The 21,638-nt window shown below is 38.8% G+C and overlaps 1 protein-coding gene across 1 annotated transcript in view; it reads right to left on the reverse strand.

Moving 5' to 3' along the window:
• LOC110470520 (uncharacterized) overlaps nucleotides 1–17,719 on the reverse strand; it is a 57,926-nt gene extending 40,207 nt beyond the window's left edge. Inside the window, exons 1-9 of the mRNA XM_021530218.2 lie at nucleotides 17,557–17,719; nucleotides 17,264–17,364; nucleotides 16,870–16,939; nucleotides 15,739–15,869; nucleotides 13,981–14,069; nucleotides 12,772–12,871; nucleotides 11,409–11,452; nucleotides 10,184–10,261; nucleotides 1,392–1,588 (exon numbers count right to left, since the gene is read on the reverse strand). Of these exons, the coding sequence (XP_021385893.1) occupies nucleotides 1,392–1,588; nucleotides 10,184–10,261; nucleotides 11,409–11,452; nucleotides 12,772–12,871; nucleotides 13,981–14,069; nucleotides 15,739–15,869; nucleotides 16,870–16,939; nucleotides 17,264–17,364; nucleotides 17,557–17,719 (973 nt within the window). The remainder of the gene's footprint in view (nucleotides 1–1,391; nucleotides 1,589–10,183; nucleotides 10,262–11,408; nucleotides 11,453–12,771; nucleotides 12,872–13,980; nucleotides 14,070–15,738; nucleotides 15,870–16,869; nucleotides 16,940–17,263; nucleotides 17,365–17,556) is intronic.
• Nucleotides 17,720–21,638: the final 3,919 nt, after the last annotated feature.

The following is a 21,638-nucleotide window of genomic DNA, read 5'->3' on the forward strand; positions in this document are numbered from 1 at the left end:
CTCTCAAGACTGACATGAGGTTAATTTAACTCTCTCAATATAGAGCTACATCCCTCCATTCAGGGTGAAGATCTGAAGAGTTTTATGTTCCAGGTAAAAGCGTAGTACAGAACAAATACCACAAAACCAAATGCATAGCATCCATTGACAAAAGGAAAACAAGCATCTCTCAGCTCAAAGCCTGCAAGTAATCCAGCAGGACAATAAAACTGGCAGTATAAACAGCAAAATTAGATAGCTTGCCTGTTTTTACTGGTGTACGTGTCAAAGCACTTCAAACTAAAATATTTAAGCAATCTGCCCATTTTCCATCTGTTATATTTCTAAGAGGACTAACTGAAAGTTCATGTGGAAGTTCATTTTAAGTTCAAACATGTCATATCAGGTCATTTGCAAGCTAAAAGTTCATAGGAAGGTTAGAGTTTCTTTTTTTAAAAAGAGAAAGACTAGGGGCTAAGAGCAGCAAGCTGACATTATCAGACTGCCGTTTGGTTATGTTGCATGAGCAGAAGATTCACTGTACCATGTTATGTGCTTTTTTACTCAAGCAAAATATTTTTATGTTACCACATTTTCAGTTTTATCCCATTAAGTTTTTGAGATTTCAATTGTTCTAAGTTTCATTAGAAGGAAAAACAAAGTTTTTCTCATTAGAAGGAAAGAAATATAGATCTAGTAAAAGGCAAGCTTTAGATGCCTGTAGATAGTTTAAAAAAAATTATCTTACTCAAATTACAGCTCTTTGAATCTGTTAATCCTGGAGTTTTTTTGTTTTCCTTTTGAAGCTAAATTCTGAACATATATTATATCCATTTTTAGTCTACTGGCTGTTAAGTATTTTGAGGACTGCAAATGGATTAAAAAAAAAAAAGATTCTCTGGTGGCAATCTTGTACCTTATCAATCATTCTTCAACCGTAATCCACCTAAATGTCTAAGAAAAATGCCATTACCAAGTACTGCTTTGGAAGACACAGCCTTTCATTGTTACCAACACTTCAAATGCCCTAAGAAAACCATGTACAAAATATTTTTTTGAGAAAAGAAATTTAGCTGCAGTTTAAAAAAACACTGAAAGCTGTCTCAATGTTGTTCACACTGAATACACAGTTTAAGAAATTGACAGGTGCAAGACATGCATTAAAAAATAAAGCAAAAGGAGCAATGATTGAAAATATAAAATAGTCAACCAGCAAGATAAATAAGATTGTGTTTAAAATTTCTAAAGGAATTTCTAGCAGAAGTCCTTGAAAGTATCAGTTTAATACAGCATGACTCTAAGGAACTGATTTAATAAGGAATATGCAGAGACTACATGGAAATTAAAGTAGCTGCTTCTGTTTGATAACACACTTCATTGACACAGATATCTTTACATGAAAGAGGACTAACCTGGAATTTCTGTGATGGAAACCTGGGAAAAGTCACATGTAACATCTGGTAGAAGATAGCGCTGAGGATTGCCCAATTCATACACCAACTGCTCAGCTACAGTGCCAAAAGATATTAGTCCCCCTGTGTCTGGTGGCTTGGAAAGAATAAAGTCTCCTTCAGAGGAACATTCTACAATGGGAAAGCCTATGTTGTGCCTAGAATACAAAAAACATTAAGGGAAAAAAAAACTATAAATACAAAGGTAAAGTAAAAAGAAATATTAACAACACACCAGAATTTCATAGTAACAAATTAACCCAATTAAGTAAAGTCTGTCAAGAGTTACGATTTATCTGCTTGTTTTGACAGAAACATACACTAAAACAGAAGCCCTGAACAAACTGCTCAACTGAAATAGTATAAGGATGTAGTCTATTGTCTGTCAAAGAAATGCAGATATAACAAAAGATACCACCTGCAAACATGGATACAGGGAAGGGAATGGAGAAGGACACCAAGAGAAACACTTCAAGTAAAAAGAAGCTGAAAGAATTAGATTACTATGATTAAAGATGTAAATTTAGAATAAAATAAACCATGGCTAATTCTAGCCCCATTTGGCTACAGCAACACACACAACATGAGAGTGAAGACACCCAAATACATCTTGCACTCTGGATTTCTAAAAAGGCAGTCAAAGAAGGAAAAACAAACTGTGCTGGGAACCTCAGAGACAAAGGGAAGTAGAAAACAGAAATAATCACATCTACAAAGGATAATTTCCCATGTTAATAATTCTGAAAACAGAAATACATATGAAAGTAATAATCTTCAACACAGAAGACAGAACAGAAAATTACAAAAAGAAATGCAGTGAAATTATGGACATGTTCATAAATTAAAATATTCTTCTTCCTCCTCACATTCTCACAAGCAAAATATACAAAAAGTGATCAAATAACTCATAGTAAGAAGCACAGACTGGTCATTACAGTAGCAGGGCAGCGTTTTCAGGATTATGTGGGTAAGATCCAGACATCTGCTATTCTAGCTAAAAGGTTTTCATTTATTTACAGAGAATTTGAGCAAAATTAAGGACTTCAAACTTTTCAGAAGTACCTGAGAATTAAAATTAAGAGTGCAAAGATTCTTCTGAAAAGTCTACCTGGCTCCCTTCCTTCTCACAGGATGCCCAAAATTTGTACAAGTGTCCCATAACATAAAATGAATACAAAAAGAGGAGTTCAGGAGATACAGTCCATTGCAGAAGCTAAACTGTTCTAAAAGGGTCCTTACAATGAAAGGTGGTGAACTTTACCATTCTCATTAAAGCCAATGACCTTCAGGTCTTTCATACAAACTTAAAACCAGTTAATCCCTCCATTTAATTATTTTTGGGTGGTAGCGGTAACAATGTGCTGAACATACAACTGAATTGGTTATCAGCAAAGGTTACACGAACACAGTTTGTATAACATAAATCCATAAAGCCTGAAAGAAAGTAAGCAAAAATACCAGTGAACTCTTAAGGGACATTTGAAAAAGCTCATGGGAGTTTGAGCAGATTCCTGATCATCAAGAATATTCAAACATAACTCCATTATTTAAAAAAAAAGGATTAAGACACAAGATCTGTTACCAGAGATCAGTAACTTGTAACACTTAGAGCAGACAAATTCGAAAAGTATGGTAGCTGGTGGACACCTAGAAAAGCCCACATCAAATCAGTCAAGATAAAACTTCATTTGACTTGTCTTTGAAACTATTTGCACCACCAAAAAGATACAGGAAACAAAAAAAAGCCCATCCTGGTAAATGCAAAGAATTTAATGGAATCAACAATTTCATATACAGTGTATTCTAGTGGGGGGGGGGGGGGGGAGGGGGCAGGTTTTGAGCGGAAGAGGAGAAAGAAAAGATGGTAGTAGAAGTATGTAATATTCAAGATTTTGAAGTGTGACATAGAAAACCAACACCCCAAAAAAGCTCTAAATTCTTGATCTGGAACATTAATGTATGGTAACAGACTAATGTCTAATTATCCGTAATTATCCTCACATTAGGTGCAAGGAGACACACAAAGGAAGCATCATCATTTGGATCATCTGGCCAGTGGAACAAAGCAGGATCAGTGACTGAACAAGACTAGAATTAAGAAGCTTTTGCCCTCTGAGTATCACGTTTGTGCACTTGACCCTATCACTTATCTGTCCTGTAATGGCAACAGTACCAAGTGCCCTGCTCGCAGGCTCAGTGCAGCTTATTCAGATCACGTGTACCCAAAAGAGACCCCACTCCCAGGAAGAAAGATCACCCAGAGCAGCCCATTTCCCTGCACTGACAGCCAGTGTCCCTGCTGCAGCCCACTTTGATCCCAGTCATCAGCACATGCAACTCTTACAGTACTCCCCAGTGAGCTTTGTTTGGAAGGAAGAAGTAAACGGTAGACAATCAACTTCCTACTCTGAACCACTGAGTCTACTAACATTGATTCAACTTCATTTTGCCCAACTTGCACCCTAAAAACCCCTAAACCATTGAAAAACAAAACTCAAAAATGACAAAATGAGAAATTTCACCCCCTGATATGGTCAAAATATGGCAGGATATTGTTCCCCCCTCATGGTACACTACCACCCAATGAACTTTTCTGTATGGCCAGTTCACTGAAGATGTGTGTTCCCCAGGTTATGCCAGCCCTGAAAGCTTCCCTCACCTTTTTAATAATTCGCAACATCGGGATGCAATGATCTGGGTCAGAAGTCCCTGGATTCTACCTGTATTGTAACTGGATGACTGGGAAAATAAAATACCCAGTACTATCTTATAGCAGATGGCAGTACATACACATTAACACATTAATGCATTAACATACACATGCTTAAGACAAAAACCTATTTCGTAAATTGCTAAAAGATGTTGCCTAAAATTAATTTTCTCATTGAAAATAAACTGGTCTCTTACTCCTACAATACAGTCAAATGTCAGCTACTTAAACCTGGCATAAAAAGCTACTCAGCAGCAGTAGCTGCCTGGCTTAGGTATACCACAGGCAGTACAGTCACACCATCATACTGACCAGCACCTCCACTTTTAAAATACTGAGTCTTCACCTAATTAACTTGTAGGTTTTGCTGAATGACGACACACCATATGACATCTGCTCTGTGGGGAACATGCCAACCTCAGGCTGACCATAATTCAATAGCCAAGATGTACTTTTGTATAGTGTAGCAGGGCAGCAACCACAGAACTATGAATTTTAGCAGCAACTACAGTCATGGCATCCAAAGGTACCTTGGCAAAGTGGCATCCTTCAACAATAAAAGAATTGCATCAGTTTAGTGACAAAATCCCTAGGATGAGGCAGTAGCAAGCAATGGAAACAATTCCGAAAAGGAACTAATACAATTAATTCTAATTAAATTATATAAATTAGTAAAATACAGTACTAGAGATAAATATCAACTACTATTTTAAAAATATTTAAGCAATACTTTTAGCACAGGGTCAATATAAAGAAGTAATACATGTCAATTTGTGACAGGATATGACAACTACCATTCTTTAATGCAAAAGGTCCATTTCAGGTTGCATGCTTGCTACTTAGCAAGTAAATATGTTACACTCTATATAAATGTATATATAATATAGACACTAATAAACCAGAGCACTGAATGAGACCAAGCTAAGATTACACCTCAGAAAACCCCTCCAAACTGGGTCTAGATAGAAGTTAACAGTTAAAGCAGGTCTTAGTGAAGACTTACAGCACAGGAATAACCAAGTTACAAAACTGGTTTTGTTGCTGAAGCCTCCATCTCATCAACCTTCTCTTACAGCAATCAAAAATCTGAGTTTTCTGTCAAGTTCTCTGTCTGCCAACAACTTACTCTTGGATTAATTTTTTCCATGTAAAATGTTTTTTCTTCAGCTTTGGCTTTCAGAGATGTTACAGTTTATGGGCATGTCACAGGTGATAAATTACACTGTCTCAGCAAGGATCTCCTCCCTGTCTACTCTGGGACACTATTCAGAAGCCTCTGAAGAGCCATCAAGACAAACTTCCTCCTTGTTTTGCCATACTTCTCACACTATTTGCATTACAAGGGAAGTAAAATCCATGACTAATACTTTGGCTCAGGGAGAGAGACATTACTTGAGACAGGACACGTATTTCTCCCCTCAAAAGTGTCAAATCCCTCAAGTACCTCATTGTAGCCACTACTGCTCAATGAAGATTACTGGCAACAGAAGATGGGACAGGGAGTGTAGTACATTTACTTGCAGGGGAAGTTGTTGCAAGAATGAAAACAAACCTCCACAGCAACGCACGGTGGAAGTGAACCAGGATCCAAGTAAGCTGTGGTATGAACTTTCAGTTTTACAGCTAACACAGTTGCCCGAGATGTGACTCAGTGAATGTCACACAAAGGAGAGCTCTGAGCCAAGCTTCTCAACTCCTTAGGTATGTATTTTAACCAGAATGCTATTAGGCAAAAAGCAGAAGCTCCTACCGCTTCTAGCAGTGTTTTCACAACAGGTTCAAAATCAATAGTACATCACGGGAGATCAGCACAAACGTATGAAGTAAAGGTATAAGCATCTCTCCACATGAAGGTACCAAAGTGTTTCCTAACATGCAATTCTGCTTTAGGCAAGACTTACTGATTGCATCACTTCTCTCCTCTGACTAGGGCATTTCAGACTGTATCTTGTACCTCAGCTTCTAATGGCCAGAAAATTTCAGGCTAAACAGACCAGCTGCCTGGTGTTCTCAGCTGCCTGGAATAGATGGTGCTACAGAGAAAAAAACATTCCACACTGCTGAATGGGACTTGCATGCTGGATTTTGTTCTAGTCCCAAATTAAGAAATCTTGATCCAGCCCCTAAGAGACTACAGCTATTGACTTACCCTTTTGGTCATCCCAGGCCAGAGGATTATGCAGTCTCAACCATTGCACACTCCTGGCTTAGAGCAAAATGTCAGTGTTTATCATCTCCTCAAAATGATAACTCTACTGATCAGACTTAGTTTATTCTCTCCTGCATTTCAAAACAAAACAAAACAATGTACTAATCACCCACTGGCACTAAATAATATCAAGATACAACAATGTCTGGGGGAAAATGAAATTAAATAGAGAGCTGTGAATTATCAATATAGTTCTGGCAGTACAGTTCATTTTCACACATGGCATGAATTCCTCACAGGAAGCTGTAGACTAATGTAATGTCTGCTAACAGACATTAAATAGGGAGCAGTGATGTATTATCACTTCTGCTAACCCTCTGCTGATGTGCATTACTATACAAATAACACAAAAGAAGTGCATTTTTTGATACCACTAACTTAAAATCAGCATCAAAGAATGCACAGTACCTTCTATAGACTATGAACTAATGATTTCTTGCACTTTCTCTGCTAAACACCAGAGAATCCACACAACAGAAGAGTCAAGCACCCACTTTCTCACTGGAAAAATAAACAGCACCTATCCCCTCTACCTGTCTTCATGAAAACTGGACAAAATTTTAGGTTTCAGGATAGCCACCTATAAGTCAAATGCACTAAGAAGACACACACAGCACAAATCCCAGTGCCTTAGGTGAACACAAAGCAAGTAAGTTTGGCTTCTGTCAACTAAAGTAACTTGGAGAGTCACAAGCTGGAACATGCACTTCACTTGTTTTGCATTAAAAACTTACTTTAAGGAGACAGCAAAGGAAATGAAAGAATAGCTTAGGTTTTAATAATTAACCATTACATGGCCACAATATACCCACACAATATTCCTGAGATTTAAAGCACCCTTTTGCAGTGGAATTGAGTTCCCAGAAGTATCTGCATCAAACACTTCAAGAAAATTAAAAACAAACAAACAACACCTCCCTCCCTCAGAACATCAAAAACCCACCAACTGAACTATGTTGGATGAATAAAGTGGATTCAATCCAGTGCCTCAGTACTCACCGAGACACGATAGTATATGCATAGAATGTAAGCTCTAACTTGCCTGGCTTAATTTAGATTAATTAAAGTACTCTTGCTTACAGAGTTAATTATTTTTGCTTATGCATAAACAATAGACAGATAAGATTTATAAACCTGAAATGCAGCAAATTCTTTCGGTTTTGTTTACAAGTTAGAAATACTCATACTCATCAGTCCTTCTTAGATGGAAGAGACACATGGATTACTGTTGTTGGAGAGAAAAGAAAAAACCCAAAAACAGTCAAAAAAAGATCCTGCTTGGAGGTTAATGAAGCTCACCCTCTACAGTAAGGAGTGGGGAGGAGAGAGGCTGCCCTCCAGTGTTCAGTTACCACACACCAGTAATTGCAAGGGATGGGTTTTCTGCTCTTGGGCTGCACAAATGCACTCATGGAATGGGAAACTCATATGTGAAAGGCACATTAATGATAAACACAGACTTAACTTGGCTTCTTCCTCCTCCTCTTTAATGATTTAATTGAGCTGGTTTGGATTTAACATTAGGTACCATAGACACAATGATTTATTGAGATCTAAATTATTTTCAGGAGGCTGCTAAAAATGTCATTTTTTCTAAAGGAGGGAAAAATCATTAATAGACACAGTCAAGTAACTTCTGCAAACTCTGTCAGAGCTCTGTTTATCTGCAATATAGCTAGTTAGTGGCTGCAGGTATGGCATGTTTTGGTCACTGAGACACCATGATACTGTTGTATATTATTATGAATGCATTATCTGCATGCACTGAAAATAGATTCAGACTGTCTAAATAACGAAAACCCCAAGCCAGCAAATTTATTAAACTATTAAGTGGGAAATGCATTTTTCTGCATCCCAAGACTTTTCCTATCTGCCCTCCATGCTTTTGGGCCTAAATACAGCAAACTACTATTTATCAGGAAGCCAAAATTTATCCAAATAATCTTCTCCCTGCCTTCCTTCTCCCCTTAGTGAAGTGGATCTCCACTCTACATCTCAAAACTTACTATCAAAGCTCACACATTTTTCTGGTTTTAACTGGTTTTAGCAGCTTATCATACAGGCTGATGTGTCACATTATTTTATTTCAATAATTTTATCAATTACATGTCTAAGACTCAAAAACTGCAAACAAACTAATTCACTTTAAGGCACCATGATCAATTCTTGAGCAGACTTAAACTGAAGGTAAATAAATAACTGCTATATTAGCACAAATACAGCCACGTATGGTTTCAGGGTATGTATGTATATCACTGGGGACAAGGTAACAGAGCAGTATCAGGTGTAAAATGTCTATGTTCTTTAATAGAGATTCAACTCAGCACCAATCAGCTCTAAGCCACAGGTCTACTATGATTTTAGACAAAGTCCTGTGATTTTACAGATACAAAACTATTAGCTACGCATATTTGTGTATGTAAACTCATCTGTAAAATGAACTAGTCCCACTCCAATAGCTCACAATAGCTTCATATATTCAAGCTTCTTTCCCTTTTCCAAGACAGATTGACACTCCTCACAGGAAAATCCTTAAAGACCTATCAAATTTTAATAAGAAAATTAGTATTCTGTTTTTTCGCTTTAGTTCTTTTATAAAGCAAAGTCTTCTGGAGTCACAGAAGATTTTAAGAATTTCATAATGCGGCATAATTAAATTATTGTGAGAGACATTGTAATAGGAATCATAAATTTCCAAACCAAACTTGTTACTCATAAACTCCCTGCTTTGATTTCTCATAGAATACAACAGTGAAGAGCAAGTGCAGTTTGTTCAGTAGCCTTGCAGTAGGTGAGAAGAAATGTCCAATCCTGTTTGTTTCAATGCCATACCTGCATTCACCTTTAATCAAGAGTGCTCAGGAACTCCAAAAAGCAGCACCCATCTTTTAGGATCACTCTGAATAAGAAGCAGTCACTACAAGAAGAAAAAATCCAGGCAGCCCTATGGATCTTCAGACAGCAGGGCACAGTCCTGCTGGGTCACCCACCCGGACCAGAGTCAGCCTGGCAGCAGGAACACACTGTGTTAAAGCACTCTTCTCTCCTGCACCTCCCTGCTGCTCTTCAGCCCTTTCCTCCATCACATAAAAGAGCTGCCTTTCTCATGATACAGCAAAGGACAAAATCCCTCCCTCTCATCCCAATACGTACAGAAGTAACTAGAGCCAGAACTATGCAGAAAATGTGTTCTCCAAGTACTTTTAAACTGTTAAAAAGAGGTTGGTAAAAAGCTAGCTCCCTCAGCAGGCAGAACACACCTACGTGTAACTCTAATTCCATAGTTCTGAACACAAGACACACACAGAGCTTTTTGAAAGGACTGACCACCCAACACATTTGTGTTCATCAGGTAATTCAGCAGGACAGAATTATGGCATATATTCATACCTACTAAAGCAAATTATGTGAAATTTTTGGCTGACCGGCAAGCATCTCTGATTTAAGTGAAGACTATTGTAACAGCATCTAAAATATCAATATTGTCTTTTCCAATACAATCATACATGAAAGTCAATAAATCTTTTCAAAAAAGCAGAGGATACTGAAGGAAACAGGAAAAATAGTTTTAAAGGGGAAAAAACAAAGAGCTAATTTATTTTTCAAAATCTGCAGAAGTCAACAAAAGAAAGACCCTGTCTGACCAAAATCGAAAACTTCAGAAGGGAAAACAGAAGTTGTACAAAAGTAACATTGAGGTGGCAAAATATCAAGAGGCCCATATTGTGTCCCCAAAAAGAGAAAGGCAGAAGCAGTTTTCACAACACAGATACAAACAGAAAGCCTCATCTTTGGTCCACTACAAACACGCACGCTGGTATCAAGTTTACCTACCAGTCTGGTACTGTGTGCCAATCAGTGAATATTCCACCTGTACACTGAGCACCACATTCAATGAGATGACCTGCAAGACTGGGAAAATGGCATTAAAGCAACTAAATATAATGCAAAATCAATTTTTACAAACCCAGCCTTAAATTACAATGGAAATAGAGCTAAATAACAAAACTTGCTATTTTCCTCCACAACTAATACAATTAGGAATTATACATTAAGCATAACAAGGGATCCTGAAAGATGAATAAGAGTGTTTAAAGCACAAACTTTTACAAGAATTTTCCTACAAAAAATGAATACCTAGAAGATTACCTCACATCTAAAACCAAGGTTTTCTTAATAATTTCAAATCTTGATCTAAATTCGGTACCTTCATAGTCTATGTGTAACAAAATAGTCAAAGATCATTTTTAAAAGAGACAAAAAAATCTCACCTCCATGTATTATGTATTCACCACAATGTATTGTGATTATTTATTACTATTTTCAAATTTTGATTGCAATAGTCAATAGATATTCAACAGAATTATGGAGAAAATCTTCATCTCTATAATCCCCAAGTCAGTGGAGCCTGAATGTATTCCTCTCCACATTTTTTCTCAAGCAGAAGTTCAAGAACACTGACACTAGGGTGTGCTCAGGCTATCTAAGTAATCACTCTTTTACAAGGACTTCAATTCACATAATGATGCACAATGTTAAATTAGGTGGCATAATTCCACCCGTTTCTCAATCAGATTCTTAACTTTAGGACTACAACAAGGACTTGTAAGTGGGAGCACTGACACCCAGCTTCAACAAAACCATACCAGGATGCTGCCTTCTGACCAAACCTGCTTTTGTGCATCTTTCAGAGTAAGCCCTCCAACCACCCCAGCTATCAACAGTGGCAGCCAAACAGAAAAACCTGGGAATCAGTGGCCTCTACTATAAAATTTCATCTCTTGAAACAAAATGAACAGCAAGAGAAAATCAAGCTGTTAAGTATCTCTCAACCCTTTTTCCTTTTCTTATTTTAAGCTGCTTCCAGAATGAAGTTTCTATAATTTCAATTCCAAGAGAGTAGCAAGCGAGCCTTGAAAAAGAGCTCAAAACCTAACAAAAACATGCAAATAAATTAATGCAATGATAATATGAAAAATTAGCATGTGATGAAAAAGTTGATATCTTGACATTACGATATGAAATACAGATTTACCCCATTTCTTCTTATATCATTTACCTTCCTGCAGCTAGCAAGTCATAGTCATCCTTATTCCAGCCAAACTAGAAGAAAAACACAAATATTTTAAACACATAGAAGTTTCATGCAGTACCAAAAACTGCATACAGTATGTTCCTTGCTTTGAATAACAATGCATTGGATATATTTTAAATCTAAATAACAATAATTGGCAGGTACTGTACATCGATTTGAGTTCTTATACAGAAAATGAGCAAAAAAAAAATCTCTGACACATTTCAGTCTTGCTACTATTGATACATCCCAACAAATTTAAACTCTAAAAGTCATACCCTCTTCAAAAAAACTGGAAGTGCAACACCCATATTATTTAAAACCACACAACCTACAGGTTTAAAAGTATAGTACCTATCTTGTGTCACCTGGACAAAGCACTATGTGTCCAGCTTTTGAAAATTATCAGCTCCTGGAATACTACCAGTTACCCTCAAAAAATGGAAGTATGCTTTCTGTTTAACTGGAAATTTTAGCTAGAATATTTTCCCTGAGTCCAACCTGCAAGCAATACAGTAATTGTCATTTATTTAGCACTTTGCAGAAATCTTCCTAAAACCTTTCCTAAATAAAATAGATAAGGTCTTTCTGGAGTAAGTAATACACACTGACAGTTATTTTGAGAATGTAAACAACCAGGAATAAAATAATAAGTCATAATAGAAATTATAAATGGAAAATTAATTAGGCAATGTTTGACATGCATGATGTCTTAGAAAGTATATTTTTAACTACACACATACTCTCCTATTTTTAAATATGCACCAAAAGAAAGCTTCTGTATTTCACTGTGTGTGATCCTTCACAAAAATTCATGAAAACCTATTAAAATCACTCCAGAAAACTACACACCATGCTTGCATAATTTTTTTAATTTCAAGGAATTTCAGAAATGCTGTATTGAAACTTGACTACTTTAAACAAAACTGCTTACCCACTGAACAAAAAACCCCAGCGGTTTAAACTACCTCACACGCTACCCCCTAACCAGAATGAGCTCTACTATCGACAATATGTGGTAAAGAAAAATATACTTGCACACCAAATTTGCAGAAAGGCAAGGGGAAAAAACTCAAAACAAATGGTAAAGCAGCTGCTGAAAGAGGCTAAGACTTCCTAAATCTCACCCATACTTTCCAGCTTAATGGTATACAAGTTAACAAATATGCCTGCCATCAATTTAGGAGAAGTGGAAGCTGACAACTTTTCATGCACATAAGAAATACAGATGCTCATTATTTTTAATTTAGTATCTACATTTTCATAAGGAACAAAAATTGTCTGACAACGACTACTGAATATTCACTCACATATATTCCTTACCATTCAGAAATTAATTTGTACTTACAGAATGAATGAGTGGTCCTAATACAATCCCGCTGTCAACACATCTGCCTGTCACAACAATATCAGCTCCAAGGTCTAGAGCTCTGCTTATTGGTCTTGCACTAAAAATGACAAAACACAGCAGCAAGTACTTTTGTGTTTCAAAGTATTGTTTAAAAACAGCTCCCTGATACACACAGACTAAAAAACTTAAATTGCCTAGGAAATCAGTACTACTTGTAACAACCAACTTGTCATTAGGTATGTACATCAAGAGTATTTTAAAGAGCAGTCATCAGGGCGCTATCAAATTCAGGCACCTAAATAACATAACTGAAACACTTCTCATAATGTCCATAGAAATCTTCTTGAAAAAGTGCAGAGAGGGACTTCTATCATCAATTATAGAAAAGAGAGTTTTTCAGAGATTCATTAACCATTTGATTTTTAGATGAGTGCATAAAGATGAACATTCTTTAGGGATAAAGCCTGGTGACTTAGCCGTCCAATTTTAAACCTTTAGGTCAATTACCTAAGTGATTTAGGAACTCGCAGTATTGTCCAACCTCAAGAGTGCTGTGCAAGAACAGGATCATCAACTGGAAGAGAGTATGTGACCACTGTGTCATTACTCACCCCTTCTCCATTATTAGACCTGATTAATATTTATTCATCTGAAGTGGACGGTGACAATGAAAACTCAACTTCACAAAGAGGTAGCTACAATACCTGCATTCACTGACTTATGGAAACCCTAAGTATAAAGGAGGAAACAGATCTTTCAAAACAAATGACCATCCTGAAAAACTGGTTTCCAAAATTTCAAGAGTGCAAAGCCTGACACAGAGTTCAGAGCAAGGGAACCTCCTACAGCACTGACTACATCCCAGTACTTGAATTCCTTATTTGCACTTCTCTAGTGACAACACAAACTACTCGATTCTGCAACAGAATGAAAAAACATTTTTGCAGTCGTGAGTGAACGAAAGCTGTTTTGGCTTGAACTAAAACCTGATGATTCACAGATGGTGTACTGCTAAGGAGTCATAACTTACAAGGTTATAACTAAAACTTATCTACAAGTTACAAACAATTTATTTTTCTGGTTGCCTGAATAATTTAAAGATGAACCTCATATACTAAGTGGTTCTAACTGCAAAGTAAAACAAATTTGTGTCAATACATTAAATTTAGTTGCTAGTAATAAATATATCATGCTAAAATAACTCACCCAAGATACACATTCATGCTGTCAATATTCTCTGGAAATTGTTTCCCATTCTCTAAATCAGTGATACCAGCTCCTTTTAAGTTCTCTTTCTGTTAGAAAAGAAGCAGAACATACATGCAGTGAGTATTTCGAAGTGTAAGACTCTCATTAGTATCAAACAATAGAGCCACTTCATAGCAACTCTAAGCCAAGTATATTTATTAAAAGTATTAACAATACCAATCACTTGAATGGCTAAAAGCCTTAGATATACTTTTAACCACAGCTTTTCCAGCATGCAGAAAATTAAGGTAGTTTTTAAAGACTGTAATGTTCATTTATGTACGACTAACAACAATGAACTGGTGTATTTCCTAGGTTTTAAATGGTCTTTAATTGCTAAATGGGACTAAATAAATCAAATCTCGCAAAGAAAAATGTATCTGCCACATCTGTAACGGTGTCATGGCCAGAGAACAATGTTAATCCTGGAGCTTCATACAGTACTTAGAATGAATTGTGTTTCCACAAAAATACGTGGAGAGGGAGGGTGTGGTTTTGACCATGAATTAGGCATTAGCTTCACAATCCAGTGGATTGAGGAGACAGTGACTGCACAGACACAATGTAAACTGTAAATACTAATTTACAGTTCTAGCGTGGGAAGAAAAACAAACTTCCACTCTGAACTAATTTGGTGTTCTATATTAATGACTGAAATCCTCCAAACCACAAGTAACATTTACCATGTTTCATGTATCAACAGTTGCAGTTGTCTGTAAATGATAAAAGTTGTGTCTTTTTTGGTTCCTCTAAGTTATGTACTGGCAACCGCATAGAAGCCAATGCATTTCAGATCAGACATGTCCATAACAAGCTCAAATAACAACTACTTCACTGTTGTACCACTAATGAAAATCTGGCCCACACACAGTAATCTCAGTACAGCAGAAGTTTCTTAAAAGGATGTCCAAGCACCACACGTAACTTGCAAATAAAGAATCTTACTTGACGATCTTCCACATTCAAGAGCATGCAAGGGGTAACAGATCCTATGCAGATAAATAATTTTCCAAGTTACAGGCAGAGATTTAGCCACAGTGCAAACCTCTCCTCTGTTAAGTACTATTATGTATAAACTCTTTTCCCAGTAGCTTTTCAGGTATGGCCAACATCTTTTGCAGATTTCATAGATAAAGTGTAACTCTTTAAGTTAAAAAATCCCAGGTATTTAATCTTTAAATTTTAATTTTTTTTAATATTTAAACTTCAATCCTTGCACTTAACATTATCTTACCAGCTGTAAACTAATCACTTAAAACCAAGAAAACCCCAGCTATCTATAAACAAAGTAAGATCAGGAAATGCCCGTAAACCACTAAAAAAGCTAGAAGGGATAAGCATTTGAATGTGTAGCAGCTACACCATATTCAGAAGAATTAACAGGCATGATTATCTAGTTTAGACAGAAGCAGTAAGGAACAGCATGTAATAGTTTCTCCTGAAGAGCAGGCAGACCTTACAGCAGATTCCCATTTTGCTTCAAAAAGCTAAACAGAAGATCCACAAGCTTATAGAATTCACCCCCACTATATACCAAACAGCAGCTATGTCAATAATTATATTTATGCATTAAAAAACCTAAAAGATAATGAAGAACAATGCTTCTGATAGTGGAAGACTACTGCATAAAGACACACAAGGTTCCTTTGGGACAGTAAACGTCACCTTCATGCTATACAGACTTGCGCTACTAAGGCTTAAAACAAAGTGAAATACCTCACTCATCAGATCATCTCCAGCAACAACAGCTATTTTCAAATCAACATCTGCTTTCTTTGCCACCTCCTGAAGGGCAGCTGCACAAGCAAGTGGATTAATTCCACCAGCATTACTGATGACACGAACACCTAATAGAAAAAAAAAGGCAAATAAAGTTCAGTAGCAACAATAATCAATCACCTGTACTTTAAAAAGTGTAGTGAAACACAAGCAAGGTACCACCTTTGCAAGGTAACAGACAAAGTACGAAACAGCAAAATACAAAAATCACATTAAAATAAGAACCAAATTTAACCTGAAAGGATCAGAATAAGCCAGTACAAAATTCTTTAGAGAAAAATAACTGCTACAGATACTTCTCACTTATCCTTTATGAATGGAAGAAGAAAGTGACCAGCATGACACACATAACCAGGCAGACAGCATCAAACACCTCTGACAGGGACAGTAATAGATACTGTGAAGCTTTACTAATGAGAACAAAAAAAAGAGTGGAAAATACATTTTTAGAACTATGTGAGAATTTTGAAAAACTTAAATGACCTTGAAAACATCTAGATTTCACATTTTAAAAAAATATCTGTAAAGCAATCTGCCATTCACAAACTGAACCTATAGTAAGAAATACATGGAAATATACGTATGTATTTACAATTGCAACAAATACCTTAAATCAACCCAATTTCACCATCAGACCTGTACCCCACATCAATTACAATGGGATTTTTCATAGAATTCTAGAATAGTTTGGATTAAAAAGACCTTAGAGATCACCTAGTTCCAAATCTCCAGCTATGGGCAAGGTTATTCAGGGCTCCATACATCCTGGCCTTGAACACTTCCAGGGATGGGGCCAGCTTCTCTGGACAACCTACTCCAGTGCCTCACAGTAAAGAGCTTCTTCCTAGCATCCAATCTAAATCTACCCCAGCTTATGGCCATTCCCCCTTCTTCTGTCACTACATATCCCTGTAAAAAGTCCAATTCTCTTGCAAGCACCCTTTAGGTACTGCAAGGTGCTGTAAGATCCTCCCAGAGCCTTCTCTTCTCCAGACAGAACAGTCCCAACTCTGTCAGCCTACTTTCATAAGCAGGTGAACGGAATTAACATACAAACCCATAGCATACCTTTCCTGTGAATATCTTTTATGTAGGGAGCCATGGCAGTGGAGACAAAATCCGGAGTGTAACCTAAAACCTGAAATAATTAAGAGCTGTAACCATTTCTTATAGGTAGGTTAACCTAACCCCTTCACCTTGGTTAACACAGAAAACAGAGAAGAGCAGCCACCTCTCAAATAATACCATCGTTTGGGTAACGCGATGGGAAACGACATGAACACTTTCACTAGATGAAACTGAATAGATGCAAATAAATGCATGCGAATTAAAAGTATACTTAAGGAACCGTATCCCCGTAACCAGGTACGTCTTACAGAGGCTTGGGCTAAAGGAGAGCCTGGTCGGCGCACCCGCCCCGGCCCAGCCCAGCACGCCGGGGCCGGGCACCGGCTCTACTTACGGGAGACCGGGCCTTGGCGGCCGTCAGCAGCGACATGGTGATCTCGGAGAGGTAATCGAAAACAAGGAAATCCAGCTTCCCTCCGTAGAGCAGCTGCGGCACTGGCGGGGCAGGCAAGGCGGCACCATCAGCACGGGGCCCCGCCCGCCCCACCCGCGGCGCGGCCCCGGCCCGGCCGCTGGCGCAGCGGGGCCGCCCGCGGCAGCGCGGCCGCCGCCGCCCGCCGGGCTCGCCCGGTCCCGCCGCCCGGCCGGCCGTCCCCCGCCCCGAGCAGCCGCCGCCCCACCGCCCACCTGCGGCCGCCGTGTCCCCCCAGAAGCCCGAGGCGCAGCCGATGCGCACCGCGCCGCCCGCCGGGGGCTCGCCGCCCGCGCCGCGGCGGCCCCAGCGCGGCGGGCGGGCGGCCGGCCCCAGCGGCCGCGGGCCCCGCAGCGCCCGCAGCGCGGCGCGGCTCATGGTGGCGGCGGCGGCACCGCCCCGGCTGCGGCCGCCTCGCACGGGGCCGGGGAGGAGCTGGGGCCTGCGGAGGCGATTGGGAAAAGGGGCGGGAGAAAGCTTAGAAACCCCGGGTGCGCGGGAGAGCGCTGGGAGCGGCGCGGGCGCAGCGCGGTGTAGGGGTGCGCGTTCAGCAGCTGCAGGGCAGTGATGGGTCCGGCCCGAGGCGCGTCCGAACGGGGCCTCTTGGCTCGGGCTGTGCCCGGCCCCGTGCTGCACACGGGTCGGTGGCGGGGCTGTCGCACCCCCGAGGAGCTGCGGGCCCGGCGAGCGCAGCCGTGCCGGCCCGAAGCGTGCGGCGGTGTGTCGGGCAAAACCCCGACGGTGGGAACCCCGCCCTGGGCTCGGATAGCGTCAGAAGCGGGCCAGATAGTCCCGTCATGGGATCCTTATGACACCTCTTCCTCCTCGCTAAGTACAAGATGTGCTTATTCAAAAATAAGACTTTCTGTGTGGGCGTGCACGTCTCTGTTCTGAGAGAAAGCGTTTCTCAAGTCCTGGACTGATTCTCTAGTCTGTGGACGAGAGGAAAGTGTCACCAAGCCAGGAAATTCCCTCGTATATAAGGAAGAACGATTTCCTAGTCCTGGTATCTGAGCTGGAGAGCTGTCTCTGGATATCTCCGCAGAGATATCACATACAGGCTAATGGTGAATTCTCCGTGTCTGACATCAACGAGGGCTATGCCTGCACCAGAGTATTACTCTGACACAACAACAGCTTGGCCTTCCTAAACAAGTACACTTCTATTCCAAGTGGATTTGGATTATATCTTGCAAATGATGCATAATAAAATTGTGAGTCTTTGCAAGAGTGGTGTAAAATAAAACGCTTGGTGTAACACAGACAATGCTAAGTACATGGTGATGATGAGGGGGGGTTTTACTGATGTAAAAAGTAACCATGTTGAAAATAAATAAGTACTTTTGGAAATTGTTGGTAAGACTTCCAGTTAGACTATTATAAAACATGCAGTTGAGAGAAGATAATAATAATCATGCTGTGATCTCAGAATTTGGTTCCTTATTTAGAAAGATACAATGTTTTCCTATGGCAAAGAAGGGCTTTAAAGCACTATTTTATGTTCTCAGTGTCGGAGTGATGAACAATTCCTGTCCTAATCTATTAAAGAGCCAGAACCAAGGAGGTCATAAAGAAAGAAAATTTGGTTCCCTATACAGATTTTTATTATTATGCTATGAAAATATTTCATTACTATGTTGAAAATTTGCAGGTTTGGAGTACCTATAAACTAGCAAACATGCAAATAATCACAGTAGGGGAGAAAACCACCAGGACTACAGAGATCTTTGTTCTAAATATATATTTATTGTAGCTCCTTAAAGTCAACTTTGAAGCAAGAATCAGAAAGAGCACTGTCTGGTACAAAATACATGGCTATCTGTATAGACATAAAGACAGATGCTTTCTGTAAATAAACTTTGAAGTGTCTTCCACGTGTGTTTTGATACAGAATACATTGCAGTCACATGCCAGCGTATTGCAGCACGGCTAATCCTCTGCAAGTCATGCAACCCTCTCAAATCCTGGGGTGAAATTCAAGTGTGGTTCACCTTGGCTGGGACACTTTTACCAAAGTGCTGCAGTCCTCCGTCCTGTGCTTGAACACATCCAGAATAAATGCCACTCACTGATAAACAGAATCATTGATAACCCATGGATGCAAGTCCAAGTTCCGCTGGAATGGGTTGGGCCAGGTTTTCGTGCTGCAAACCTGAACTCCTGGGCGTGAGAAGAGCGAGCTGCTGAGCCCAGGGGACCGGTAGGTGGCTGTGTCTCACCGCTGTCCGCACCCTCCTCCTGCAAAACAATCCTGGCCCCAAAACCGGCCACCTGCTCCCACCAGCATCCTCTGTGCCTCTGTCTCTCCAGGTTAACCGGGCATTTTATCTACATTAAGAAATAAATATTCACATGCAGATGTGTACGTTGGTGAAACCATCTTGAAATCTAGAAGATGCTTTATTCTTTTAACTTCTCTCAGGTATTTTCATAGCATGGATTTTAACTGCTCATGGTTCAGGGGAAGGACTGGATCTTGCTTTGTCAGAAACTATGTCAAAGTCCTTGTGGAACCTTAAACACAGTTTTAGCAAATTTGTAGATGGATGTTGATGTCTGTGTGAGACAATTAATATCCAACATGTATTTAATATTAAGACACACCTATTAGTTGATCTCCCAAAAACTCACGGAAAGGATTTAGAATAGTTTCCATTATTTGCAATGGTGTAGTGAAGTGATCAAGAGATCAAAGCCTGTATTCTGTTGGTTCTCACAGCAAATGTGTTTCTTACCCAATTTATACTTGTCCATAAATAAGTAGACTATTTAATAAGCTTATTGAGATTCCAGCAAAGTCATCAATTTTTCTGAGAGTATTTTAGTCAATACCTCTATCATGTCAATTTCACAAATTATTTTATTAAAATATACTGAATTTTCATTATCCTGAGCAGTAATGATTAGCTCAGAGCTCATTTTATACAAGAAGTTAGGATTGTTTTTAATGAAAACACAGGCAAATTATATAGTAATTATTTTCCAGGTAGGCTTGGAAAGAAATGCTCTGTGATGGTCAAGTCTTAAGTTTGAGATTTTTTTTAAAGATAATTTAAGAGATTTTAGGAACAGTTTATTGCTCTTTGAGGACGTCAGATGGCACTGTGTGGCTGTCAGTGAAGCCCAGAAGAAACCAGAATGACTAACAAGCCTGTGTGGAATTCATAGACAGGAGGTGCTAGTAAAGACTTGATTGCATTTGTGACCTGTGTAGGGGATATGTGTCAACAGTAAAAGCTGTCACAACTCACTCATGTGATAAAAACCCATTGCTTAATGTAAAATTTTTAAGAATAAGCCAGAATTCCTCTCAAAAATTGTGAGAAGAAAGCAGGGGAAAGAAAAATATTCTGGCTTTATTTTTTTATGCTAGAGAAAGAAAAAGACTACAAATTAAAAAAAAAAAAAAAAAAAAAGAAGAGGAAATAAAACTTTTTTCTGTTTCTTTTTCATGGTTTACATGTAGCTAAATCTGAGCTTCTCTTTCCTTTGGTGATCCTAAATACTTATATTTACATTTAATCAGCTAGTGTTATTAATGCTTCAAACTTAAGCCTGTGCTTCTCTTCCTGTAAAGAGATTCATGCACCAGCATGGAGCACAGATAATGTGTAAAAGCACTGTGGAATTCATTCTTCTACTTCCATCATTCTGAATTAATGGCATTCAAGCCTTATCCTGGAAGCCAGGGAGAACAACACAGAGTACATTTTTTCCAAAACAAATACAGTTTCTGCTATATTTCTAGGATATTTCTGACAGTCAGGCTTCCTCTGATTGCTTAAAAAATTACAATCAAAGTATTTAACTGGCCAGAGGTTTCTTGTGAAAAATCACATTTTTGCTTTATTTATTTCCTTTTCTTTATGTATTTCCTTTAATGTTATTGTCAATAAATTCCTGTTCAAACCAATAATATCAGCCTATAGGTTCGATTATTGAAGTAGGCTCTGTTTAGTTTATTGAGGCTCTGTCCTCTCAACTAATTACAAAATACTCAGCAAATATTTGAATTTACTACTTATCTCGTTCCCACAAACTAGTGCATCTCTTTGTTTAACAAATAAGTTCACTGTTCTTGCCCTCAAGGTAAAGTATACACTGCAATCTCTCTTCTGCAGACAGTCTGAATACCAACCTTTTCTAAGCGAATCAACAGTTGAAAATGGTTTCTGTAGATCAGTAAAGAGAGAGAATTTACTGTGTTGCACTGAATACCCCTAATAAGGCACAAACAACTCAGAGCTCAATAATGATGTTTCACTGAACATGGTTTAGGGCTTTGCAGTAGATTTTT

Source organism: Lonchura striata, chromosome 4 (assembly GCF_046129695.1).
Source record: "Lonchura striata isolate bLonStr1 chromosome 4, bLonStr1.mat, whole genome shotgun sequence".
Lineage (NCBI taxonomy): Eukaryota > Metazoa > Chordata > Aves > Passeriformes > Estrildidae > Lonchura > Lonchura striata.